The following is a 26,644-nucleotide window of genomic DNA, read 5'->3' on the forward strand; positions in this document are numbered from 1 at the left end:
ATATTCTATACCTCCCACCATTCCTAAACCCAATTGAAGAGTTTTTTTCCGGCACGGCGATGGAAGGTGTATGACCGCCATCCCCTCGCACGCATGCCTCTTCTCCAGGCAATGGAGGATGCATGTGGTGAAGTTGATGTGGGGGCTTTCGGCGGCTGGATCCGTCACTCCAGAAGATCCTTTCCCTGCTGTTTAGCCAGGGAGAACATGGCTTGTGATGTAGATGAGGTGCTGTGGCCAGACCAAAATAGGAGGCAGGATGCAGCCTAATGTCTTTTTTCTTACATTTGGCATGCGTTTTTGTCTTTTTGTGTTTAAACAATTGTGGAAAACTGTAATGGCGTCAAACCAAGGCTCTGCATCTGTCCTCGTGCTCCAAGACCTTAGTGCTGCTTTTGACACCATCGATCACTACATACTTTTGGAGAGATTGGAAACACTAATTGGTCTACACAGACAAGTTCTTGCCTGGTTTAGATCTTATCTGTCAGAAAGATATCAGTTTGTCTCTGTGGACGGTTTGTCCTCTGACAAATCAATTGTACGCTTCGGTGTTCCTCAAGGTTCCGTTTTAGGACCACTATTTTTTTCACTATATATTCTACCTCTTGGTGATGTCATTCGGAAACACAAGTTCCACTGCTATGCAGATGACACACATCTGTACATTTCAATGAAACATGGTGAAACCCCAACATGTCCTACCCTGGAAGCCTGTGGTTTAGACATAAGGAAGTGGATGGTGGCAAATGCTTAATTTTTGAACTCGGACTAAACAGAAATGCTAGTTCCCGGTCCCAAGAAACAAATGTATCTGCTGTCGGATCTGACAATTAATCTTGATGGTTGTACAGCGTCTCAAATTAAACTGTGACTTCAGCATTACTCTGGACCCTGATCTCTTTTTTGATGAAAATATCAAGAATAAAAAGGACTGCTTTTTTCCATCTTTGTAACGCTGCAAAAATATGCTTTTTGGGGGGTAATAAAATGGTACAGAAAAACTCATCCATGCTTTTGTCACTTCTAGATTAGACTACTGCAAAGCTCTACTCTATGGCTACCCAGATAAAGCATGAAATAAACTTCAGTAAGTGCTAAACACGGCTGCTAGAATCTTGTCTAGAACCAAAATATTGTGTCATATTACTCCAGTGCTAGCCTCTCTACACTGGCTTCCTGTTAAGGCTAGGGCTGATTTCAAGGTTTTACTGCTAACCTACAAAGGATTACATGGGTTTGCTCCTACCTATCTCTCCGATTTGGTCCTGCCATACATTTCTAAGCAAACAGCTGGAGGCAGGGCTTTCTCCTATAGCGCTCCATTTTTATGGAATGGTCTGCCTATCCATGAGAGGGTTGCAGACTCGGTCTCGACCTTTAAGTCTTTACTGAAGACTCATATCTTCAGTAGGGCCTATGATTGAGTGTAGTCTGGCCCAGGGGTGTGAAGGTCAATGGCAATCTCTCCACTTGGTTCTCTGCCTCTGACCCTATTATGGGGGCTGAGTCAATGGCTTACTAGTGCTCTTCCATGTCATCCCTAGGAGAGGTGCGTCACTTGAGTGGGTTGAGTCAATGGCGTGATCTTCCTGTCCGGTTTTGAGCACCCTCGGGCTCAAAACCGCCAGTATCAATGCTGCAATTGTCTATGTACCGGGGGATAAGGTCAGTCTATATCTGGTGTAATTCTCCTATCTTACCTGGTGTCCTGTGTGAATTCCCAGTCTTTCAATCGCGGTTATTGATACATTGTCTGTTTTGCCAGTAGCCTAAAGCTCGCCCTCTCTCCCTCCCCACCCGGAGGACCTGAGCCCTAGGACCATGCATCAGGACTACCTGGCCTGATGACTCCTGGCTGACCCCAGTCCACCTGGTCATGCTGCTGCTCCAGTTTCAACTGTTCTGCCTGCAGCTATGTAACCCTGACCTGTTCACCAGATGTGCTACCTTGTCCCGGACCTGCTGTTTTCGACTCTCTCTCTTTCTACCCCACCTGCTGTCTCGACCTCTGAATGCATGGATATGAAAAGCCAACTGACATTTACTCCTGAGGTACTGGCCTAATGAACCCTCTACAACCACTGTGATTATTATTTGACCCTGTTGGTCATCTATGACCGTTTGAACATCTTGAAGAACAACCTGGCTCTTTGAACAACCATGTACGCTTATAATCTCCACCCGGCACAGCCAGAGGAGGATTTACCACCCCTCAGAGCCTGGTTCCTTTCTAGGTTTCTTCCTAGGTTCCTGCCTTTCTAGGGAGTTTTTCTTAGCCCCCATGCTTCTACATCTGCATTGCTTTCTGTTTGGGGTTTTAGGCTGGGTTTATGTATAGCACCTTGTGACATCTGATGATGTAAAAAGGACTTTATAAATTAAGTTGATTGATTGATTGATTGATTGATTGATTGATTGAGTGCATGGCAGAGCAAAAACCAAGCCATGAGGTTGAAGGAATTGTCCGAAGAGCTCTGAGACAGGATTGTGTCGAGGCACAGACCTGGGGAAGGGTACCAAAAATGTCTGTAGCATTGAAGATCCCTAAGAACACAGTGGCCTCCATCATTCTTAAATGGAAGAAGTTTGGAACCACCAAGACTCTTCCTAGAGCTGGCCGCCTGGCCAAACTGAGCAATCGGAGGAGAAGGGCCTTGGTAAGGGAGGTGCCCAAGAACACGATGGTGACTTTGACAGAGCTCCATAGTTCCTCTGTGGAGATGGGAGAACCTTCCAGAAGGACAACTATCTGTGCAGCACTCCACAAATCAGGCCTTTATGGTAGAGTGGCCAGACGGAAGGCACATGACAGCCCGTAATGCACATGACAGCCCGCTTGGAGTTTGCCAAAAGGCACCTAAAGGACTCTCAGACCATGAGAAACAAGATTCTCTGGTCTGATGAAACCAAGATTAAACTCTTTGGTGTGCCAAGATTGTAGCGTAATACCCAAGAACACTCAAATATGTAATCGCTGCCAAAGGTGCTTCAACAAAGTACTGAGTAAATGGTCTGAATACTTATGCAAATGTGACATTTCCGGGTAAAAAAAAGTCTAACCTGTTTTTGCTTTGTCATTATGGGGTATTGTGTGTCGCTTGATGAGGGAAAATTTTATCAATTTTAGAATAAGGCTGTAACGTAACAAAATGTGGAAAAAGTTAAGGGTTCTGAATACTTTCTGAATGCACTGTATGTTGTGATAATTGCAATTGTTTCCTTTATAACCCATTTGTTTATATTACACCGTGATATACAATAAGGCCGAGACAATAAAAAGACAACAGTCACACAAAACTGGAGCGCAACATATGTCCGGTAGAGTCCACAAAGCAAATATTGGATGTAGCAAACAGTTACACGACCTAATGCATAGTCAAGGAAGTTAATGCTTTCAACAGTTTACTAAACAACTACTGATTTAGAACCACAGAGTTACCGCATGTCAGCACAAAGACAACAAGAGCCCTGCCTCTGTTACTCCAGCACCATTTCAACTTAAACATTTAAACATCATCAAATCAACTAGGCTACAATGCAGTGAAAACAAACTTCAAGATACCAAAAACTACTTAGTGCAGATTTTCCAATCAATGCTGCTAAATTTCAGATTTCTGTATCTGTGTATGTGCGTGCACGCACAAGTAGAACATTATTTTGTCTCACCCTACTTGTAGACTAGCTGAACACCAATGCCATGCCTCCTCTCTTTCATGTTGGCAGAATGGTCTATGGCTCTGTCAAACGCTACACTTTTAGTTTTTGTTGTCATAGGCTACCTAGTTAAAATGCTTGCTAGCTACTTCCTCCCATGGGTAACAATGCACCAGCTAAGTTGGCTAGCTAGTTAACGTGAACCTACTACTACATCTAAGATACATATTGAACTTCAATTGTCTCAGGCCAGTTGCACAACATATATAAATGTATTGTTAGATCAGAATCGCCGTCATAACCATTGGCCTGTACAGAGAATTACATAAGTCAAAACCACAAGTCCAAATCCCCATCTCCATCCATGGCTTAGGAAAACGCTGATTTAGCAAGCTAGCTACTGTAGGACAACAACACAAGCAGACCAGAAACATAAAATATTTGGGGAAGCCTGGCTTCCCTTGGCATCCATGAATACACGGCACTGCATTCTACAGTACTACAGTCCCAATCTACTACAGTCCCATTCAACTACAGTCTCTCTCTAAAATCATTTGTCTCTCTCAAAATCAATTCAAAGTGCTTTATTGGCATGGGAAACATATGTTTACATTGCCAAAGCAAGTGAAATAGATAATAAACTAAAGTGAAATAAACAATACATAATTTACAGTAAACATTACACTCACAAAAGTTAAAAAGAAATAGAGACATTTCAAATGTCATATTATGGCTATGTACAGTGTTATAGCGATGTGCAAATAGTTAAAGTAGAAAAGAGAAAATAAAAAAACCTAAATATGTTTTTTGTTCTTCAGTGGTTGCCCTTTTCTTGTGGCAACAGGTCACAAATATTGTTGCTGTGGTGACACACTGTGGTATTTCACCCTATAGATATGGGAGTTGATCAAAACTGAATTTGTTTAGGATTTTTTTGTGGGTCTGTGTAATCTGAGGGAAATATGTGTCTCTAATATGGCCATACATTTGGCAGGATGTTAGGAAGTGCAGCTCTGTTTCCACCTCATTTTGTGGGCAGTGTGCACATAGCCTATTTTCTCTTGAGAGCCAGGTCTGCCTACGGCGGCCTCTCTCAATAGCAAGGCCATGCTCACTGAGTTTGTACATAGTCAAAGCTTTCCTTAATATTGGGTCAATCCCAATGGTCAGGTATTCTGCCACTGTGTACTCTGTGTACAAATAGTATTCCAGTTTGCTCTGTTTTTTTGGCAATTATTTCCAATGTGTCAAGTAATTATATTTTTGTTTTCTCATGATTTGGTTGGGTCTAACTGTGTTGCTGTCCTGGGGACCTGTGGAGTCTGTTTGTGTTTGTGAACAGAGCCCCAGGACCAGCTTGCTTAGGGAACTCTTATCTAGGTTAATATCTCTGTATATCACGTTTTAGGGAAAACCCAGATGCAGACAATGTCGAAGTAACAAAAGTGTATTACTAGAACGGGGGGCAGGCAAAACGACAGGTTAAGGGCAGGCAGAGGTCAGTAATCCAGATCAGAGTCTAAAAGGTACAGAACGGCAGGCAGTCTCAGGGTCAGGGCAGGCAGAGGTCAATAATCCAGTGTGGTGGGGCAAGGTACAGAACGGCAGACTGGCTCAGGGTAAGGGCAGGCAAAATGGTCCGGGGTCCGGTGGCGGTCCGCTTGTCGTCGATACCTGGAGATGGTCTTCAGAAGGGCCGACCGGGCTCTCTTCCAGGCACGACGACAGGGGCGGACGATATGTGGGCCAAAGGTATGCTGACCTCTTCCTCTTGCTCAGGGAATAGCGGGGGCTGATAGCCCAGGGAACACTCAAAGGGCGAGAGACCCGTGGCAGAGCAAGGAAGGGTGCTGCAGGCGTATTTGACCCACACTATTTGACCCATTGCTGGCTCCAGATGGTGGGGTTGGCGGAGACCAGGCAGCGATAAGTCGTTTCCAAGTCTTGGTTGGCTTGCTCCGACTGGCTGTGGGACAGGGGGTGGAACCCGGAGGACAGGCTGGCCGACGACCCAATGAGCGTGCAGGTGGCGATGAGCGCGGAGATGTCTGGGACCATGGTAGGCCACCAAAAGCGTTGCCGCACAAAGGCCAGGGTCCGACGGGAGCCTGGGTGGGTGGGCCCACTCCAGGAACAAGGAGCGGACAGCGTAAGGTACAAACATCAGGTTATCTGCCCCCCCAGGTTTCGGCTGATGGACGTGCTTCCCTATCCTTCAGCTGAGTGCCATCGCCAGACACGAGGTGGGAAGTATTGTCTCGGGGTCCGAGGTTGTAGCGGCATGACAGCACATCCGGCTTGATGTTCTTGTATCCTGGTCAGTAGGAGAAGGAAGAGTTGAACCGGCTGAAGAGCAGGGCCCACCTAGCTTGCCTAGAATTGAGACGCTAGGCGGTGCGGAGATATTCCAGGTTCTTAAGGTCAGTCCACACAATGAACGGCTGTTCCGCCCCCTCCAGCCAGTACCTCCACTCCTCCAACGCCATCTTCACCGCGAGAAGCTCACAATTCCTCACATCGTAGTTCCTCTCCGTGGCGTTGAGGCGATGGGAGAAGAAGGTGCAGGGATGTAACTTGAGGTCCAGGGCAGAACGCTGGGACAGGACAGCCCCCACTCCGACATCCGAAGCATCGGCCTCCACCACGACCTGGCGGGACGGGTCAGGATGAACCAAGATGGGAGCTGTGGTGAAACGGTGTTTGAGATCCCGGAACACCCAGTCAGTAGCTGGGGCCCACGTAAATGGAACCTTGGGAGAGGTGTGTGCAGACAGGGGGGAAGCAAGGGTGCTGTAACCCCAGATTAAGCGGTGGTAAAAGTTGGAGAATTCCAGGAAACGTTGCAGCTGCACCCTGGACGTAGTCTGGGACCAATATAATCCCAATACCACAGGAACCTGAGGAGACTTAATCAGTATAAATTGGATTGCCTCCCTGTGGTTCCCTGACACTCGTAGGTTGATGGGAGTGGTATTGTGAGTGACTCAGCCTATAGAGCAACCGTCCAGCACTCTAACGTCTATGGGAATGGAGAGGGGCTGAGTGGAGATGCCCAGCTTGGATGCCAGGGTAGTGTCCAAAAAACTCTCATCAGCCCCAGAGTTGATGAGCACCCGGAGAGATTTTGACTGGTTCCCCCACAGCAGGATGGCATGGAAAGGGGTGCGAGTAAGGGGAGAGGAAAAGTTCTCCGTAAGGCCCACCAGAGCCTGGTTTTTTAATGAAAGGTAGCTACGAAATGTCCCGTAGCTCCACAATATAGACAGCTCTGGGTGTGGAGTCGGCGTAAGCACTCAGCCGGAGTCAATCTAGTCCTGCCCAGGTGCCTGGACTCCGAAGGAGGTGAGTTGGCAGCCCTCTGTGATTCCCGAGAGAAATCGGGTGGCGTCGGTTTCACTCGGACATGTAGACTTCAGGGATCTCCGGGATTCTTTGGAGGCGAGGTGGGAATTGAGGGCGAACGAGGGCGATAGGGTACAGATTCCCTCACCCTCCTACATTCTCGAACCCGCCCATCGATCCAGATGGTCAAGGCTATGAGGGAGTCAAGGTCCATGGGCGGCTCCCGGGCTGCAAGTTCATCTTTGACCACCTTCGATAGTCCGTGAAGGAACATGTCAGAGTCCGAAAGGTACAGAATGGCAGGCAGTCTCAGGGTCTGGGCAGGCAGAATGATCAAAACCGGGAAAACTAGAAAACAGGAACTATAGAAAAGACAGGAGCAAGGGTAAAAACGCTGATAGGCTTGACGAACAAAACAAACTGGCAACAGACAAACAGAGAACACAGGTATAAATACACAGTGGATAATGAGGGGAGATGGGAGACACTTGGTGGGGGGTGGAGACAAGCACAAAGACAGGTGAAACAGACTTGGGTGTGACTCTGGCTTTGTTAAGGAATGTTTGGGAATTGCTTATTTTTAGGTGGTTGTATGCATTACTTGGTGTTTTATGTTGTACTCTCTCTCTCTGGGTGTTGCCTCTAAACCACTGGGCATGGTGATTTATTGTCCTGTGGCCCCTGACATTCTCACATAACAACATCCAGCTGGAGCAAGGCTGTCACTCACTTATGTGAATGTGGGTGTGTGACCTCGCCAGGTGACTCATACGCAAACACACACACACCAGTAGGAGTCACCAACCTAGGAATCAAGTTTGTAAAACATAACTTTCTGTATTAAAAACATTGCCTGGGCCATACTATCCCTCACCCGAGCAGATGCAGAGAAACTCATCCACCACTTCATATTCTCTTGGATCAACAATGCACTGTTTGGGGCCTCCTAGCCAATTTACAACAGAGGCTTCAACTAATCAGAACAGTGCTGCCAGGGTCCTGACCAGGACCAAGAAGTCAGATCACATCAACCCGATCCTGGCCCAACTCCACTGGCTACCAGTCAACTACAGGATCGACAGGATCGAAAGCGTTCCACAGGGATGCTGGCCCATGTTGACTCCAATGTTCCCAGAGTTGTGTCAAGTTGGCTCGATGTCTCTTGGGTGGTGGACCATTCTTGATACACACAGGAAACTGTTGCGAGCAAAAAACCAAGCAGCGTTGCAGTTCTTGACACAAACCAGTACGCCTGGCAACTATTACCATACTCCCGTTCAAAGGCACATAATCTTTTTCTTGCCCATTCACCCTCTGAATGGCATACATACACAATCCATGTCTCAATTGTCTCAAGGCTTAAAAATCCATTTTCAACCTGTCTCCCCCACTTCATCTACACTGATTGAAGTGGATCTAACAAGTGACATCAATAAGGGATCATAGCTTTCCCCTGGATTCACCCGGTCAGTCTACGTCATGGAAATAGCAGTAGTTCCTAATGTTTTGTACACTCAGTGTATATTTTTTAAATAAATCAGAAGAGCTTTGAGATAAATCTGTAATGAAAAGCGTTATACAAATTAAATGTATTATTCTTATTACTGTTATATATGAACCTACACACACTCACAAGTACACACACACATCATCTAAGGTGTCGGAGGGAGGTGTCGCTCCACAGATTATGGCAAGGTGATAGGTCAAATGTTTGGGAGGGGGCAGGGAGAGGTAAGATGGGGGACAGAGCACTTTGGGTAATTGGTTATTGTCCCTTGGGACAGGGGGAGAGACATGACATCATACAGTCCCAGAGAGAGAGAGAGAGAGAGAGAGAGAGAGAGAGAGAATGGCAGATAGAGAAAGAGAGATTTTCACAAAATGTGTGTGTGAGTGCGGGGCTCAGGTGGGTTCTACACTAATACGCTTACTGAAACAAGACCATAGTGACCACACACTCACATAGATGCACATGCACGCACACACACACACACACACACACACACACACACACACACACACACACGCACACATTCAGGAATATGAAGTGGTGGAGCTGTGGAAAGAGAAGAGAGAGAAAGGAAAGTGAAAGAATGCTAAGGAAAGGAGGAGTGTAAGGGTGATGAGGTGGAGAGAGGGCCCAGAGGCTGAGGAGGCTATCTCCTACAGTGCACAGCTTAGGGTCTCTGTGGTTAATGTCTTCTGTGAGAGAGAGAGGGAACAAGGGAGCGAGGGAGAAAGAGAGAGAGAGGCAGCGGGGTGTGTGTGTGTGCGTGCGTGTGGGTCGGATTTTAGCAAGGAGTAAAATGTTTGTTTAGGAGCTGTTACTGCATTGCTATTAACTGTAAGTATGGGCCACTCAGCAAATGGAGCCAGCCATACTCATATGAGGGAGAGCGAGAGAAACCTTGCTTGCCTTCTTAAATACACCTGCAGTGCAGACTAACTGACTATGGAAGCTCAGTCAGAGATGGAGAAACACAACTTTTCAAGCATAGGGGAGTTGTGTGTGTGTGTGTGTGTGCGTGTGTGTGTGTGAGTGCATAACAGATTACATTTAATTATATGTAATCAGTTAAATGTAAGGGATTACAAAAATCCAGGAACTGTAATCCGTTACGTTACCAGCAAAAATATTGTAATCAGATTACAGATACTTTTGAAAATTGAAAAAGTAGATGATTACTTCAAGGATTACCTTTAAATCTTTGACACTTCTCTGTTTTCTCAATTACATTCAAATCAGCATTGGAAAAAGGCGTAAGTTTAAATTTGTTCAACGTGAGCGAGTCTGAACTTAATTCAAAGACCACTATGATGACACTCTAAATGTGTTTGATGGATCGCAGGAAAAAGAGCAGGAATAGGCTTTTGTAGGCTACAGTCTAAGCTATGTTTTCTAATGGTGCGACTGCTGTCGGCATCCAAAGTTATCCAACTTGAATAAACGCTTGGAGGTAAAGATGGCAGCAGTGGTGTAGTCACATATTATTGATCTCTACATAGCGCATTGATGTGAATCCATTTTTGGACTTACGTTTCTCCAGGCCCATCCCTCAGCTTTTTAACAAAACAGAGATTGTGGGATGATTGTTCTTGTTATTGCCCTTTAAACAGCTGCATACTATCAAGATATCAAAGTGTCACCAACAAAAAGGTAAACAATAGGCCTATACAGTGGCAATTTTAGCATGTAAATCTTGGTGCGGCAAAAAAAATGATTGTGGGATGATTGCCAGCAAAGCAACTACACAACACAACACTAAACAATACATGAATTGCACTATAACACTGCTACACCTGTCTATCAGCGGAGCCTTGTCTGGCAGTGAAACAGTTAGTTCTGCCTCATTTACTGCCTTTTAAAAAAACCTAACTAATATGGCTGACTTGCTTTAACAAATGTGGTTTCTACTGACAAATGAAATGTACAAACTATGGCATATAACAGGCAATCCGTAATTTCGATGACATTTTTATTTATTTTTTATTTCACCTGTATTTAACCTGGTAGGCCAGTTGAGAACAAGTTCTCATTTACAACTGCGACCTGGCCAAGATAAAGCAAAGCAGTGCGACAAAAACAACAACATGTAACGCTCTGGCCATAGAGAGGGGCTTTTGTTCTTTATTTTGGTTAGGCCAGGGTGTTACATTGGGTGGGCGTTCTATGTTCCTTTTTCTATGTTTTTGTATTTCTTTGTTTTGGGCCGTGTGTGGCTCCCAATCAGGCACAGCTGAAGCTCGTTGTTGCTGATTGGGAGTCACACATAAGGAGCATGTTTTTCCTTTGGGTTTTGTGGGTAATTGTTTCTGTTAGTGTTGGCACCTGACAGGACTGTTTTGGCTGTCAGTTTTCTTGTTTTTTGTATAGTGTTCACGTTGTTCTATTAAAATTCTAATGATGAACACATCCTCTGCTGCACCTTGGTCTACTTCCACAGACAGCCGTTACACAACACAGTTACACATGGGATAAACAGACGTACAGTCAATAACACAATAGAAAAATCTATATACAGTGTGTGCAAATGTAGTAAGATAAGGGAGGTAAGGCAATAAATAGGCCATAGTGGCGAAATAATTACAATTTAGCATTAACACTGGAGTGATAGATGTGCAGATGATGATGTGCAAATAGAAATACTGGGGTGTAAAAGAGCAACAACAACAAAAAACAATATGGAGATGAGGTAGTTGGGTGGGCTATTTACAGATGGGCTGTGTACAGGTGCAGTGATCGGTAAGCTGCTCTGACAGCTAATGCTTAAAGCTAGTGAGGGAGATATAAGTCTCCAGCTTCAGTGATTTTTGCAATTTGTTCCAGTCATTGGCAGCAGAGAATTGGAAGGAAAGGCGGCCAAAGGAGGTGTTGGGTTTGGGGATGACCAGTGAAATATACCTGCTGGAGCGCGTGCTACGGGTGGGTGTTGCTATGGTGACCAGTGAGCTGAGATAAGGTGGGGCTTTACCTAGCAAAGACTTATAGATGACATGGAGCCAGTGGGTTTGGCGACGAATATGTAGCGAGGGCCAGCCAATGAGAGCATACAGGTCGCAGTGGTGGTTAGTATATGGGGCTTTGGTGACAAAACGGAGGGCACTGTGATAGACTACATCCAATTTGCTGAGTAGAGTGTTGGAGGCTATTTTGTAAATGACATCGCTGAAGTCAAGGATCGGTAGGATAGTCAGTTTTATGAGGGTGTGTTTGGCAGCATGAGTGAAGGAGGCTTTGATTGCGAAATAGGAAGCCAGTTCTAGATTTAATTGGGATTGGAGATGCTTAATGTGAGTCTGGAAGGAGAGTTTACAGTCTAACCAGACACCTAGGTATTTGTAGTTGTCCACATATTCTAAGTCAGAACCGTCCAGAGTAGTGATGCTAGTCGGGCGGGCGGGTGCGGGCAGCGATCGGTTGAAGAGCATGCATTTAGTTTTACTAGCATTTAAGAGCAGTTGGAGGTCACGGAAAACTGTTGTATGGCATTGAAGCTCGTTTGGAGGTTTGTTAACACAGTGTCCAAAGAAGGATCAGATATATACAGAATGGTGTTGTCTGTGTAAAGGTGGATCAGATCATCACCAGCAGCAAAAGCGACATCATTAATATATACAGAGAAAAGAGTCGGCCAGAGAATTGAACCCTGATTCACCCCCATGGAGACTTCCAGAGGTCTGGACTACAGGCCCTCCAATTTGACACACTGAACTCTGAGAAGTAGTTGGTGAACCAGGCGAGGCAGTCATTTGAGAAACCAAGGCTATTGAGTCTGACAATAAGAATGGGTGAGGCTGGTTGCACGAAAGTATATTTAGTTTGTAGATGGAAAGTGAGATTCAAATATATATGAAAAAAATGAAAAACAGACTATTTACACGGGACAAGACAAACACACGTCCGACCGCTACGCCATCTTGGATTGATGAGCGAGCCAGGACGGACGTAGTCAATATAACTATTTGTTCGGCACTTTTGAAATGTACAGCGACAGAATTCAGAACATGGGCCGTTCTTACAGTGTTCACCCTGTACGCCAAGTCAGAAGTAGGATAAATAAAGGGGGCATATAAACAGACAATGAAAGCTCTTACAATATTCGATGATTACATTTCTCAAAAACAGGTTATAGGCTACATGTGCACCACCAAGTCAGAACAGTAGGAGAAATTAAGAGGTAAAAATAGACCAAATTATTAAGGTGAGGCACATGGGCTACTAACAGCTTACTACACAACATTTATTTACTTTATTTTATTTAACCTTTATTTAACTAGGTAAGTCAGTTAAGAACAAATTCTTATTTACAATGACAGCCTACCGGGTTAGGGTACTTTCTTAGCTACTGTATACATATCTCCCTGGCATATTACATCATTTATGCATCAGCATACAAGACATTTTTGGACTCACCACTCATTGTTGAATTTGCGATTTCACAATTGTTGTGTGATGTTTATGTCCAACGGCCTACATAACCAACCTATAAAGTAAAAATGAACATCCATATATGGCCACCTATGTAAACTTCAACATTGATTTATCCTGCAATAGATGTTGTTAAATTGGTAACATACATTTTGGTCTTCTTCTAATGCCTCTTAAGGGGAAAGAAATATAAAAATAACTGAAGGTAATCAGATTCCATTACTGAGTTTGGGTAATCCAAAAGTTACGTTACTGATTACAATTTTTGACAGGTAACTAGTAAATGTAACTGATTACATTTAGGCAATAACCTACACAACCCTGTGTGTGACCCAGCTGCTGTCAAGTGGCCCTTGTACTCCCCAAGGACAAGCTTCGCTAGATAGGCGTTCAAATATTTATCTCTTAAAAGGACCGAGGTCAATTCCATCCATTTCAAGTCCATTCAGAGAATTTAGGCTACTGAAATTAAATTTGTAAACTGAAAGTTTTTCATCGAAAATGTACTGAAATGATTTTAATTACCTAAAATAATATCTGAGAATTGAAATGAAAATGTCACTGTTTAAACGAGAAACCTACACAGATTTTATTGAATGAGATGTGTCCTCCACTCCTTAGTCCTTAAACTACTTGCCACTACTTGTCAGTCTAGCAATTTATCTTATCATAGGCAGGTCTTGCCATCTAGTGGTGAAATATAACACTAACTCAGTACACAACGATGTAATCATTCCAAAAGAATGCAATGCCAAAACAAGTCAATGGCAAATCAATCATAAGGGACAGTTTGAAAATAACTCCGGTGGGAGGGTGGTCCAAAATAGGGAGGGTTGTCAAATGTTGTTATTTTTGCTTTGGGGAGGGTTGTGGGTTATTGTATTGGGCACAGGAGAGGGTAGTGCGTTTTTTTCCTGGTTTACATTTGCCCTTTTCTAGGTTTTACTATATAATTTCTTCCATCCTAGACAAATTTCCTCATCTGGTTGGATGAACCTCCACTATATCTAGGTGTTTTGGTACTTCCCTTTTAACCTATGCTTTTTCATGTGCTTACTATACCACAGGTCAATATAGTCTACCGGTATAACTCTCTATCATGCCTTCTATGCACCATTCATAGTGACAATAGTGGTAGGTACAGTGGGGGGGAAAAGTATTTGATCCCCTGCTGATTTTGTACGTTTGCCCACTGACAAAGAAATGATCAGTCTATAATTTTAATAGTAGGTTTATTTGAACAGTGAGAGATAGAATAACAACAAAAAAATCCAGAAAAACACGTCAAAAATGTTATAAAATGATTTGCATTTTAATGAGGGAAATAAGTATTTGACCCCTCTGCAAAGCATGACTTAGTACTTGGTGGCAAAACCCTTCTTGGCAATCACAGAGGTCAGACATTTCTTGTAGTTGGCCACCAGGTTTGCACACATCTCAGGAGGGATTTTGTCCCACTCCTCTTTGCAGATCTTCTCCAAGTCATTAAGGTTTCGAGGCTGACGTTTGGCAACTCGAACCTTCAGCTCCATCCACAGATTTTCTATGAGATAAGGTCTGGAGACTGGCTAGGCCACTCCAGGACCTTAATGTGCTTCTTCTTGAGCCACTCCTTTGTTGCCTTGGCCGTGTGTTTTGGGTCATTGTCATGCTGGAATACCCATCCACGACCCATTTTCAATGCCCTGGCTGAGGGAAGGAGGTTCTCACCCAAGATCTGACAGTACATGGCCCCGTTCATCGTCCTTTTGATGCGGTGAAGTTGTCCTGTCCCCTTAGCAGAAAAACAACCCCAAAGCATAATGTTTCCACCTCCATGTTTGACGGTGGGGATGGTGTTCTTGTGGTCATAGGCAGCATTCCTCCTCCTCCAAACACGGCGAGTTGAGTTGATGTCAAAGAGCTCCATTTTGGTCTCATCTGACCACAACACTTTCACCAGTTGTCCTCTGAGTCATTCAGATGTTCATTGACAAACTTCAGACGGGCATGTATATGTATTCTTGAACAGGGGGACATTGCGCTGCAGGATTTCAGTCCTTCACAGCATAGTGTTTTACCAATTGTTTTCTTGGTGACTATGGTCCCAGCTGCCTTGAGATCATTGACAAGATCCTCCCGTGTAGTTCTGGGCTGATTCCTCACCGTTCTCATGATCATTGCAACTCCACGAGGTGAGATCTTGCATGGAGCCCCAGGCCGAGGGAGATTGACAGTTCTTTTGTGTTTCTTCCATTTGCGAATAATCGCACCAAATGTTGTCACCTTCTCATCAAGCTGCTTGGCGATGGTCTTGTAGCCCATTCCAGCCTTGTGTAGGTCTACAATCTTGTCCCTGACATCCTTGGAGAGCTCTTTGGTCTTGGCCATGGTGGAGAGTGGAATCTGATTGATTGATTGCTTCTGTGGACAGGTGTATTTTTTACAGGTAACAAGCTGCGGTTAGGAGCACTCCCTTTAAGAGTGTGCTCCTAATCTCAGCTCGTTACCTGTATAAAAGACACCTGGGAGCCAGAAATCTTTCTGATTGAGAGGGGGTCAAATACTTATTTCCCTCATTAAAATGCAAATCAATTTATAACATTTTTGACATGCGTTTTTCTGGATATTTTTGTTGTTATTCTGTCTCTCACTGTTCAAATAAACCTACCATTAAAATTATAGACTGATCCTTTCTTTGTCAGTGGGCAAACGTACAAAATCAGCAGGGGATCAAATACTTTTTTCCCCCACTGTATATTATTTTTCCAGATCTAGGCTAACTATCAATATAAAGGGAGTGGCTCCTAATGCGTTACCGGATCTTTTATTTCTGAGGTTCATAAATATAGCATCAAAATGCTGAAAATCTGATTTCCCCTAGCTGATCACTGTCTGCAGTCGGCTCTGATCGTAGTGTAATGAAACAGGCAGAGAGAGTGAGCTCATCCGTCCGTAGCCCTGCGTGACATCGACTGTCCCAAAAAAGTCTATATCCACATTTTTAAATACAGTTATTGTTATTTGTGGTTGTAATCATTATTATTTTAGTTAATATCATTTTTTACAAGGGGAGAGTTATGTGAGAATATGTTTAACATTGGGAGGGGGGTGCATATTTTTTAATGACACATCAAGTTGGACAACCACCAATGACTCTCTGTTCCATTACATTAAACAGTCATTGTCTTCTGTACAGGGGAGTTTTGTTAAGAGCCAATCTGAACATTAACAAGTCTCACTTTTGTTACGGTTTAGGAAGCATAAGGACCTTATATTTCATATCAGTGAGAAATGATTTTCTAAAAACAAAAGGTTAAATTGATACACACCTTGATAGGGTTAAGGTTAGTGTTCCCACATGACCATATCTACATGTTGCAGCATTTGTTTACGGAAGACAGAGGCTACCACCTTTGCTAATTAGCTATCTAGCATGCTCCAAACACCGTTGTGTAAGCGTAACTTGGGAAGTGTAGTGGAAGTGTAGTGGAAGTGTAGTTTCATCGGATGGAGGAACCCATAGCGGTATGGATCTGTGCAAAACTGCTACAGTAAGTGTATCTTTTTTATTTGAAGGATCCTTTCTTGCTGATAAAAGATAAGGGCCATGTGTTTCAAAAACCGTACTGCAAGCGATGATTATTGACGTTTCTAAACATTAAAACAATGTCAGGATTGTAGTTCACGTGAGGTAGTCGTGGGCGAAGCTAATGGCTGAAAACTAGGGAGAAGGCAGAAGAGGTGGGTAGTAACACGTTACACGTAGTTAAGTACATTTTTTGAGGAACTAGTACATTTCTAGTTACTCTCTGTGGGCTGTACTTGTAATCTTAATCAAGTAATTTCTGAAGGAAGTAACTTACTTTTACTCCATTACATTTTACCAGATCACTTCAGTTACACAGCATTATATTATTATATTGTCAGTGTCAGATGAAAAGTTTTTCACTCCAAATAATTTATTTAAATTAAATTATTTTACATGAATCGATACTATCCTTCGATTAGTTAAATCAGTCCAGAGATACAACAACAATGTGTGCTGATTGAACCAAACTAAATAATTGGAGGATGCGGGCATCGATCCCGCTACCTCTCGCATGCTAAGCGAGCGCTCTACCATTTGAGCTAATCCCCCTGTGCATCCAATAGGAAGTATGAAATCTCAATGACCGCATTGCCAAATCCCTCGTCAACTAGAAAGGATACTTTTGATAAAGTATGCTTGCTTCAGCTGTCTAAAAGTATTTTTCATGGTAGTTCAGTAACGGTTGAAGCAGTGACTGCTGTAAGCCTAGTGGTGGAAATAGTTGTATTGTATGGTTAGTGAGTTTGGGGTTAGCAGAAAAACTTGTGAGTCTGGAGTTCCCCCTGCTGGCTGTCTGTGGAATAACATCAGAATCAGATGATCGTGGGGAAATAAATGCATGTTAGTGGCCCGAACATGGTCACTGTTTTCCTGTCTTTTGTCGTTCTTATGCTCACTGCGTCTCAGTGGGTCGGTCCAAGGCCTTTCTACTGTAAGCAGAGGAGAGGACAGCCTTCCAGTAGAATAAATAGAGGCACAGCTCCCAACATTTACTAACAAATGAACAGCTACTAAATCAAAGATCTGTCTCATAAACTACACATGTGCCTACATGTGATAACGAAAGGGGATTGTTGCATTACCCCAAGCGACCACAGAATTTGGCCCTTATTTAAGTAATAATTAGGTGGTTTGGTGGGATTTCCTAAATTCCAGTGTGTTTCTGCGTGCCACAACAAAGGCAAAGGAGAGAACGAACTGGCACGCAGACTAAGATATTAGGACCTGTTTAGTAGCGAGAAGAAGGCTGTCCAACATATCGCAAAGCCATTATGACAAGGGCTCCTCCTAATATTCGTTTTCGGTCATTTTTTCCTGTTTAACTATCTGGCTAGCTAAAATATTACGATTCACATATATAGCTGATAATAATGAAGTCAAACGTTTGCTTTGTGTATATCTTGTTTCGTCTATTGTTGACATTGTCCTGGCTGGAAGGAGGTTCAGTGAATGGGGCGGTGAAGCGTGAGGTAATATAGTAGGGGGAGTGCGAGTGCTTCTTAAATGTATTGTTTTATGCATTCTCCTCACTGTCGTCCTCACAAGAACGTACTCAAGAGAATGTAGTGGAGAATACAATCGGAGCATGGTAGTATGTTTGGAGAAACACCCCTAGAGTTTGAGAGTTACAAGCCCCCAGTCACCCAGTAACTTTTGAACTGTCCCTAAATAATCCTATTAAAACACTGCATGAGAAATATGTCATCAACTCAAAACAATTGAAAGTACATAGTATAAAACACTACTTAGCCTAATATGTTATTAGCAGCCGTGATAGCATCGTCTACCGATAGGCCGATTTTGAATCAGTCCAGAGCTACAACAACAATGTGTGCTGATTGAACCAAACTAAATAATTGGAGGATGCGGGCATCGATCCCGCTACCTCTCGCATGCTAAGCGAGCGCTCTACCATTTGAGCTAATCCCCCTGTGCATCCAATACCAAGTATGAAATCTCAATGACCGCACTGCCAAATCCCTCGTCAACTAGAAAGGATACTTTTGATAAAGTATGCTTGCTTCAGCTGTCTAAAAGTATTTTTCATGGTAGTTCAGTAACGGTTGAAGCAGTGACTGCTGTAAGCCTAGTGGTGGAAATAGTTGTATTGTATGGTTAGTGAGTTTGGGGTTAGCAGAAAAACTTGTGAGTCTAGAGTTCCCCCTGCTGGCTGTCTGTGGAATAACATCAGGATCAGATGATCGTGGGGAAATAAATGCATGTTAGTGGCCCGAACATGGTCACTGTTTTCCTGTCTTTTGTCAGAGCTCCCAACATTTACTAACAAATTAACAGCTACAGATATTTAGCTTGCACTTGTATGTGCTAGAGAATTGTGCTACATACCAGTTATTTTCAATATGTATAAATATAGAGATATAAATACATGTATGACTCCTGTTATTTTTGTTTTACCTTTTAATAAAGCAGTAAAATTGTGATCTCTCTTAATGGTTCATGAGTCATTTGGTATTGTTCGGGTTTTTTCATTGTATAATGAGAAAGGCAATGTAGCAGTGTGTCTGTGTCCCTGTTCGAAGTTAGTTTCACTCGAGTGGTCATCTGGGTATCTGTTTTGTTTTGTCCCCTAGCCCATTGACTATGCTCTGTGGCATGGCTGATACGCTGATCAACAGAGGTCAACCTTACAGTCATAAAAAAATATAATCCAGAGCAAAAACATCCAGAAAAAGAGGTCCAAAAAAGCAGATGAGAACACAAATTCACATCAATGTTTGCAGTCTCCCAATACACCTACTGGGGAAAAGCTTGAGCACACTTATAAATACACACACAAAATATATGACATATCAGACCAATTATTTCTTGCCAATAACACATAACATCGTTTCTGTAAATAGCTCACTAAATGTTGAAACTTAATCCTGAAAGTTCCGTTCTATGCAGGCCATTTCTATGTGCAAATTCTAAACGTTCAAACGTTTCGATCTACTGTCCCGCCTGAAGTCATACTTTAACCAATGGGAATGCCAATAGCTCTTCAAGGACCAATTAAATTGCACATTTCCCACCATGGTCATTCCTTTACATTATGGCCTGCATTTTGGATTGTCGTGTATCGTTGTAATGTCCCTGCTGAGGACTAGAACATATAGTATTCGCAGCATAAATTTGGTGCTCCCTCATTTTATAGATTTGGAAAGAAAATACGAGCTGCTAACATACTCGGTTCCACAAGACATTACAGCTCAGTGGTGGTCGCGAGGGTGAGGCAGTATCAGTAGGGAGAGGCCGTGAGGACGAAATTAGGGAAGGGAGTGGGAGGTCTTCCACCTTCTCATCCTAAACCGCAAGCAGTGTACTGTGGACAGCATTGGACTAAAACTCCAGCCCAAGGTTCTTAAACGCTATCTGGCTGCTAAGTGCAGCCCGCTCGGGATAAGGCCAGGGACCCTCCGTGGCAGACGTTGGCATTGCGCTTTTGCGGCACCGGTATTGTTTATGATGTGGAACAGAATGTGAGCGAGCCACATTCACATGCTCTCCAAAAATGGAGACAATAGGAAATCATTCTCGTATTGTGCGTCTTAGCTAGTTAGCCAGCTAATGCGCCGTTTTGGGGCAGATTAAAGCAACTACTGCCCAAGGTATATTTACTGTCTGTGTAGGATTTGGCATAAGGCTCCTTATCGTGAGCGAGCATGGAGGGGCGTTGTGGATTTAGCCAACTTTGCTAGCTAGCTTACTCAGTCCAAGACTTCTGTATTTAACCAGATTTGTGTTTGTTTTAACTTCTTGTATGTTTGCCAATTGTTAAGCATACGTGTTAACATTTTAACTGAGGTTCACTTGTTAGTTTGCAGAGGAGTGCTTTCAAGTTTTGCTTGATTTAATGTTGTCAAAGGATATAACAATCCAGCTAGCCAGCTAAGTAGCCCAGGACAAGCTCGTGCACCCTAATGAAGGAGTACAAAGTGGTTGTGTTGGGAAGCGGAGGCGTTGGCAAGTCCGCGCTGACTGTCCAGTTTGTCACGGGCACGTTCATCGAAAAATATGACCCTACAATTGAGGACTTCTATCGGAAAGAGATTGAAGTGGACTCGTCGCCTTCGGTGTTGGAGATCCTTGACACGGCAGGGACAGAACAGTTCGCCTCCATGAGGGACCTGTACATCAAGAACGGCCAGGGTTTCATACTTGTCTACAGTCTCGTCAATCAACAGTCTTTTCAGGTAAAGGCCCTTACTACCAGTTACCAATACCTGCCCACATGTCAAGGAGCATCGCTCTTGCTAGCATCACCAGCTATCAAGATGCACTGTACCCATGTTTTAAATGGGCCTACTGAGCAATCACAGTTGTCTTGTATCATTTTGAGTTGTAACCCCATTGTTGACAAATCAGGAACCAACTAGAGAGATCCAGCCATAGCCTTAATCCCTACAACTATGGGCTAAGTCCAAAATTCTATAAGCTCAACAGGTTGGAAGAATGGCCAATGGGCTTCTACTTAACTCATTGATATTCATCAAAGAGCTATGCAGTATTAGTTGTTGCACAAACGTTTCCCACAGTTCCTGAGAATATCCTTTCTATCCATCCCTAACTCCAGGACATCAGGCCGATGCGAGACCAGATAGTGCGGGTCAAGCGCTTTGAGAAGGTGCCACTGATCCTGGTGGGCAACAAGGTGGACCTGGAGTCTGAGAGGGAGGTGGCAGGTGCAGACGGTCGGGCCCTGGCCCAGGAGTGGGGCTGCCCCTTCATCGAGACCTCAGCCAAGAGCAAGACCATGGTGGACGAGCTGTTTGCCGAGATCGTCCGTCAGATGAACTATGCTACGCTGCCAGAGAAACAGGAGCAGTGCTGCACGGCCTGTGTGGTGCAGTAAAGGAGTAGGGGGACACTGACCTCTCCACAACTCTCCCCCAGGTAAGAGGCTGAAGCACTATACTTCACCCTCCACACACATAGTAACACTAAGAAGTGATAATGCACACTGATAGGCTTTTCACTGACAACGGGCAAGAATTCACAGGTTGTCAAAAGACATATGGGCATGGATAGCAGCAGTGCAGAGTTTGTAATGCATGTACAAAAATGTGCAGGGAGATGAGAGGATCAGGGGTGGCACAAAGGGAACCATATGACAGCTGTTAGAAGAAGCAGACGGACAGGGGGTTTGCTGTACGGACTGATAAAACCGTTGGTTTAGCCTGTTATCATTAGATCAGACAAAGAATGTGGCGTGAAGAAGCCAACTGTCTGAGCAGTGAGCACAGGGGCGGAAAAGAGGAGTGAGGGAAGTGAATGGTTATGTACAAGCAGAGAGACGAGCGACCTGTGTGCAAGAGAGGGCAGATCCCAGACAAAGAAAAAGGAAAATGCAACATCCTGAATATAAATTGATGTTCCAAAACAGGAAGCAGATTTTCTTCACTGTGAGAACTAATTTCCCCACCCATACAGCAGACACACAGACATACACATTGAGGTATTGGTCGTTGTAACTGAGTTTCACAGTTTACATATTGGTGAAATGCTAATTTCCTTAATTGTAAAGGTGTTAATTACTTAGTCATATCTTCATATCTACGAGTGTCTCAACACCTATTGTTTTCAGTCTTTCCTCTACTCTCAGTAACACAGTACATTTTCTTTTTCCATTGTTGTAAAGTTCCTGCTTTGATGACCTATGACCCCAGGAACCATTTCAGCGCCATCACACCTTCTGACCTCTCCAGCTGGCAGTATTACTTACCAGAGGGCAGATTTCTGTCTGTTCATGAGCCAATTCAAGGGAGTCTTGAGCCTGCCCAACCTTTGATATCTTGACTGTGGAACACATTCACCTGCAGACTCACTGGCCTTTATGGTTTAGACCCAGGGAAGACCTACTTTTCAATGTGTATAGGACAGATTTATGAGGATGAAGGGTTGTCTATGGATTTCTATTTTCTCATTTGGGGTTGGGGAGTGCTGGGGCAATGAGCAGTGATCTGCTCGGGACCACAGTGTCCCTTTTTGAAGCTGCTCAGTCATTATATCCACTAGTTTTACTTTGTACTGGAATTGGTTTGTTAAATCTGGTATCTAACTTTGAAGCTATAACAGCCATTATACAGGTTTGGGCCTCGGGACAGAATTCAATCAAACCGTGGTAAATATATGATTGCTGTGCTCTACAGCAGTGTTTACCAAAACACCTGATTTCAAGTCGTTAGCTAGGTTTCCGACCAATTGCCGACAGATTTTCATAAACGGACTTGTTGCAGATAGAAATCAGTGCGTGATGACGTAGTGCACACACAATGTACTTTTCTGCAACCGTTTTCATGTACGGAATAAAAATCAAAAGTTCAACGTGTTAGTTTTGTCAACTGTTGTGTTAAATAGCAAATGTGCCAACTCTGGTCTTGGCACGTGCACTCTAGCTAACAGACCGCAGAGACCGTGCAGGTAGGCTAGTCTACATTACATTACATTATTATGAATAACAAAACAAATATGTTTGCATCGATCATCATGTCACCAGAATCAGACCCTTGTTTTTTATTGGGAAGGAACATCAAGATCACCTTGCACTTTCACCACCCTGTGACATTCATCAATTATTTAATCTGTAGCCTAATAAACTGCATGGTTTCCCGAGTGGGAGGACCACATCATCGCGTGACTCGCGTTTCCACCGCTATTTCTCACAATACGTTTTACCAGCCCAGAAAGAGCCCACCATGTCGAATGAACGAATTGTCTGTCTGCATTTATAAAAATTGTACTGACGCTTCCTGTTTCCATTACAGCTGTCGTGATGTTTTTGTTTTAATACAGTATGACGTTACTCGCGAAAAGAGTGGATGGAAAAATGTTTAATGAGGGCTTAATGATTAGTTGACTTGAGGGCTGGAGTGGGGAAACACTGCTTTATAGGGCCTAAAACCAACTGTATGGTGGCCATAGAAGCAGACCAATTTTCTTTTTTTTCCCGACGGGTGTGGTCAAGCCAGGTCAATGTGCCCCTAAGCATGAGACATTCACATTGAGTTGACTGTAGAGCACATCCATGTTTGTTTTCTGATTACAGCTGTGTGGTTGCTTTACATATAGGTTCATCTGCATTTGGATGACGACTGTCATGTTACATGGTTTGATCAAATTCTGGCCCTAAACTAACTTTTTTATATTATGATAATTTTTTTTTTTTTAAGTTTCTCATAACCTATTTATTAAAATATCTAATTACATTGTTATCCAATCAAAGTTTTCTTTTATACTTGCTTTTGGGTTTGCTTTTTTGACTTTAAAGTTAGTTTTTTTGTTGTTGTAAGTTTTGAATTAACAGAGCCTTAAATGATTTCAGTCTTATGTTGGTTTCTGTGTGGTCATTCAGTCTCATACTTTCAACTCTTCAACACAATTACTGCCAAGTAGTACAAATTTGATACTAAGATTGAAGGACACTGACCTGATCATGTGGTCACAAGTTTGGTATGCTGATTGAAATGGTCTTACATTTCTGGTTTAGACTTCATTACAGACTGAAACACACTATATATTGAATATCGTTTCCTACTTCACATTTTTTTTAAACAAAACAAAAAACACTTTATGCAAAGTGCTGTCTGTCCTTCCATTGCACATAATGAGAACTGGCACTTTTTGAGCTGGCTCAATATTCAAATGACCCGACTTGAGTGGCCTTGAGGTTGGGCCATTCTGAATATGTGGTAGAACATGAGTTTCTGTCATGTAGAAAGCATAGTCTGTTCTATATAGTATATTTCTATCTGCAACGTTTTATGTGTTGCATATAGTAAGGCCAAATACTGTTACACAATCAGCCACAAGAGGGCAGCATTCTCTACATTATTTGAAAGCAGTTAATCTAGCTCTGGGAGCTTTTTTATGTATTTTTACATGTCAAACAACGTTTCAATCCACAGTTTTTATACGACTAAAGTCATATTGTATTAAACAAAATCACAACAGCTGTAATGGAGACAGGACATTTCTGCGTAATTGTATAAATGCCGACAGATAATTTGTTCGTTCAACATGGTGGGATCTTTTTGTGTCGGTAAAATCAATTATGCGGGAAATGCCAGTGGAAACGCCTTAATGCGCAAATATTGAGTTAATCATCTCGAAGTACATTTGGAGTCGCGATGATACGGTTTGTGGTCCTCCCACTACGACTCGGGAAACCATGTACTTTATTAGGTTACAGATTAAATAAATTATGATGAACTTCACAGGGTGGTGAAAGTGCACGGTAATGAGTTTGATGCTGCCTTCCAATATATCAAGGGTCTTATTCTGGTGACATGATGGTCGATGCTTGACTGCCGTTTGCCAGATACAATATGATAGTTTTTATCCATAATCTCATCATGTAGTAGACAAAACAACCTGCACAGCCTACTCGCACTGTATATGCTAGCTGTTGGCTAGAAAACACGTGCAAAGACCAGAGTAGGCAACGTTTGCTATTTAACACAACAGGTTTTTTTTGACAAAACTAACCGTGGAGTTGAAAATGTGATGGAAACACATTTAACTTTGTCTTTTTATTCGGTACTTAAAACTTAAGCGAAAAAGTAAACGTGTGCACTATATCATCAACCAAACGTATTTGTTGCCGATAAAAATCAGTGGATGTATGTTTTATTTATTTAACCTTTACCTAGTTAAAAGGTTAAATAAAACATAAGTGCACTGATTTTTATCGGCAACAAATCCGTTTGGTGGAAACACCACACTAGTGGGAAATGCGCATAATTTCTTTATGCGGATGTTAGAATATTCGCAAGAAAATCTGTCACCAATTAAATGGAAACCTACCTACTGGAGGCATTTTCAAAATGGTCATAGACAAACTACTGTTTCTTCGTTTGATCAATACCACCACACTTATTTTTAGGAAAGAAAAATGTCTAGACTGCAAGTTCATGTCCAAACCTGTAGGTGGCAGACTGATGTATTCTTTAGCGGAAATGCCAAGGAAATGAAAAAAAAACGTGACGTCAGGCTACTGAAATTTGTAAACAAACACATAGGACATCTTTAGTACAAGTACTGCAAATTACATTTGATACAAGAGCAACCATGAAGAGGGTATTTGTAACTGTAGGAACAACAAGCTTTGATGACCTAATCGAACGCGTTACTTCCCCTGAAGCTGTTCAAGTGAGTATGATATGTGATGGCTACAGAAACTAACGTTAGCTAGCTAGCCAACTGTCCTCAAAAAGTAGACAATAATAATTTGAGTAGACGTGCCATACCCTCGCATTGTTATATTTCTAGAACGTTATGCATCTCTCTCTTGAAGGAGTTGAAAGCCCGCGGCTATCAACATTTGGTTCTGCAGGTTGGACAAGGCTCCATTCTCCCAGATTCAGACAGCTGTCAGGAGCTCACGTTAGAGGCCTTTCGATTCAAGGATTCCATTGCTGAAAATATCAAATGTGCCGACTTGGTTATCAGCCATGCTGGTGTGTATCTATTTTTTTTTAAAGAAATGAAACAAACTAGCTTAACTACCATACCATTATGCTGGTCTATGATGTTGATGAATTATAATGACTTGTATTGTATTTTCAGGGGCAGGTAGTTGTCTGGAGACCCTTGGTGCAGACAAGCCACTGCTAGTGGTGGTCAATGACAAACTTATGGACAATCACCAGCTAGAGCTGGCCAGACAGCTACACCAAGACTCACACCTACTGTACTGCACCCCCAGGTCAGTGTAAATCCTCATGTGCAACTTGATCATGAGGACTCACTTGGTCAATCTGACATATTGTATATGTACATTTCTGCTAATAAAGTCCTAGAGTTGTCAAACTGTGATTGAAATTCAGTGGGTCAACATACCCTTTTCTCTCAAATTATTTCACAGCACTCTTACTGAGACCCTGAAGACAATGGACCTTGCTGTTCTCTCACCCTTCTTACCCGGACACCCAAAGCATTTTGCCAATTTCCTGGACAGGGCCCTTGGTGTTCAATAATTCCAACAGAGGGCAGTCTTTGAGGTCAACTCAGTGTTCTGTCATGGACTCTGGAGATGTTTTGCGCTCTTCTTCTTCATGTGGCTTTCCAGCAGACTAGACGCTGTGTTGCGTACTGCCTTTCACAGGTCGGAGTGTGGATTGCAAATTTTGGTCACAAAAAAAAAAAAA

General features: G+C 43.1%; 2 protein-coding genes and 2 non-coding genes across 5 annotated transcripts; 2 read left to right on the plus strand and 2 right to left on the minus strand.

Moving 5' to 3' along the window:
* Positions 1 to 16,975: 16,975 nt before the first annotated feature.
* On the minus strand, positions 16,976 to 17,048 carry trnaa-agc (transfer RNA alanine (anticodon AGC)). The gene has a single exon. It is a non-coding gene; the product is annotated as a tRNA-Ala (tRNA).
* A 1,308-nt stretch (positions 17,049 to 18,356) lies between these two features.
* Positions 18,357 to 18,429, minus strand: trnaa-agc (transfer RNA alanine (anticodon AGC)). The gene has a single exon. It is a non-coding gene; the product is annotated as a tRNA-Ala (tRNA).
* A 1,122-nt stretch (positions 18,430 to 19,551) lies between these two features.
* LOC115205232 (ras-related protein Rap-2c) lies at positions 19,552 to 23,825 on the plus strand. Its single transcript, XM_029770996.1, has 3 exons — positions 19,552 to 20,692; positions 21,073 to 21,392; positions 22,138 to 23,825. The coding sequence occupies exons 1-2, from the start codon at positions 20,420 to 20,422 to the stop codon at positions 21,349 to 21,351; spliced, it is 552 nt and encodes a 183-aa protein (XP_029626856.1). The 5' UTR covers positions 19,552 to 20,419; the 3' UTR covers positions 21,352 to 21,392; positions 22,138 to 23,825.
* Positions 23,826 to 25,176: 1,351 nt separating this feature from the next.
* Positions 25,177 to 26,644, plus strand: zgc:92907 (UDP-N-acetylglucosamine transferase subunit ALG13 homolog). 2 transcript variants are annotated; one of them, XM_029770998.1, is made up of 4 exons: positions 25,177 to 25,646; positions 25,831 to 25,954; positions 26,064 to 26,202; positions 26,362 to 26,644. In XM_029770998.1, exons 1-4 carry the CDS (start codon positions 25,566 to 25,568, stop codon positions 26,471 to 26,473), a joined length of 456 nt encoding a protein of 151 aa, XP_029626858.1. In that variant the 5' UTR covers positions 25,177 to 25,565; the 3' UTR covers positions 26,474 to 26,644. The 2 variants fall into 2 exon arrangements, with proteins under 2 accessions (XP_029626858.1, XP_029626857.1); XM_029770997.1 differs by having other exon boundaries at positions 25,186 to 25,646; positions 25,792 to 25,954.

This window comes from Salmo trutta, chromosome 13 (assembly GCF_901001165.1).
Source record: "Salmo trutta chromosome 13, fSalTru1.1, whole genome shotgun sequence".
Classification (NCBI taxonomy): Eukaryota; Metazoa; Chordata; class Actinopteri; order Salmoniformes; family Salmonidae; genus Salmo; species Salmo trutta.

Bases quoted from the DNA above. Each gene is read 5' to 3' on its own strand.
- LOC115205232 (XM_029770996.1), top strand. From the start codon at position 20,420: ATGAAGGAGTACAAAGTGGTTGTGTTGGGAAGCGGAGGCGTTGGCAAG. The intron at 20,693-21,072 runs GTAAAGGCCCTT...CCCTAACTCCAG, and splicing joins TCAATCAACAGTCTTTTCAG to GACATCAGGCCGATGCGAGA.
- zgc:92907 (XM_029770997.1), top strand. From the start codon at position 25,566: ATGAAGAGGGTATTTGTAACTGTAGGAACAACAAGCTTTGATGACCTA. The intron at 25,647-25,791 runs GTGAGTATGATA...TCTCTCTTGAAG, and splicing joins CTTCCCCTGAAGCTGTTCAA to GAGTTGAAAGCCCGCGGCTA. The intron at 26,203-26,361 runs GTCAGTGTAAAT...ATTATTTCACAG, and splicing joins CTACTGTACTGCACCCCCAG to CACTCTTACTGAGACCCTGA.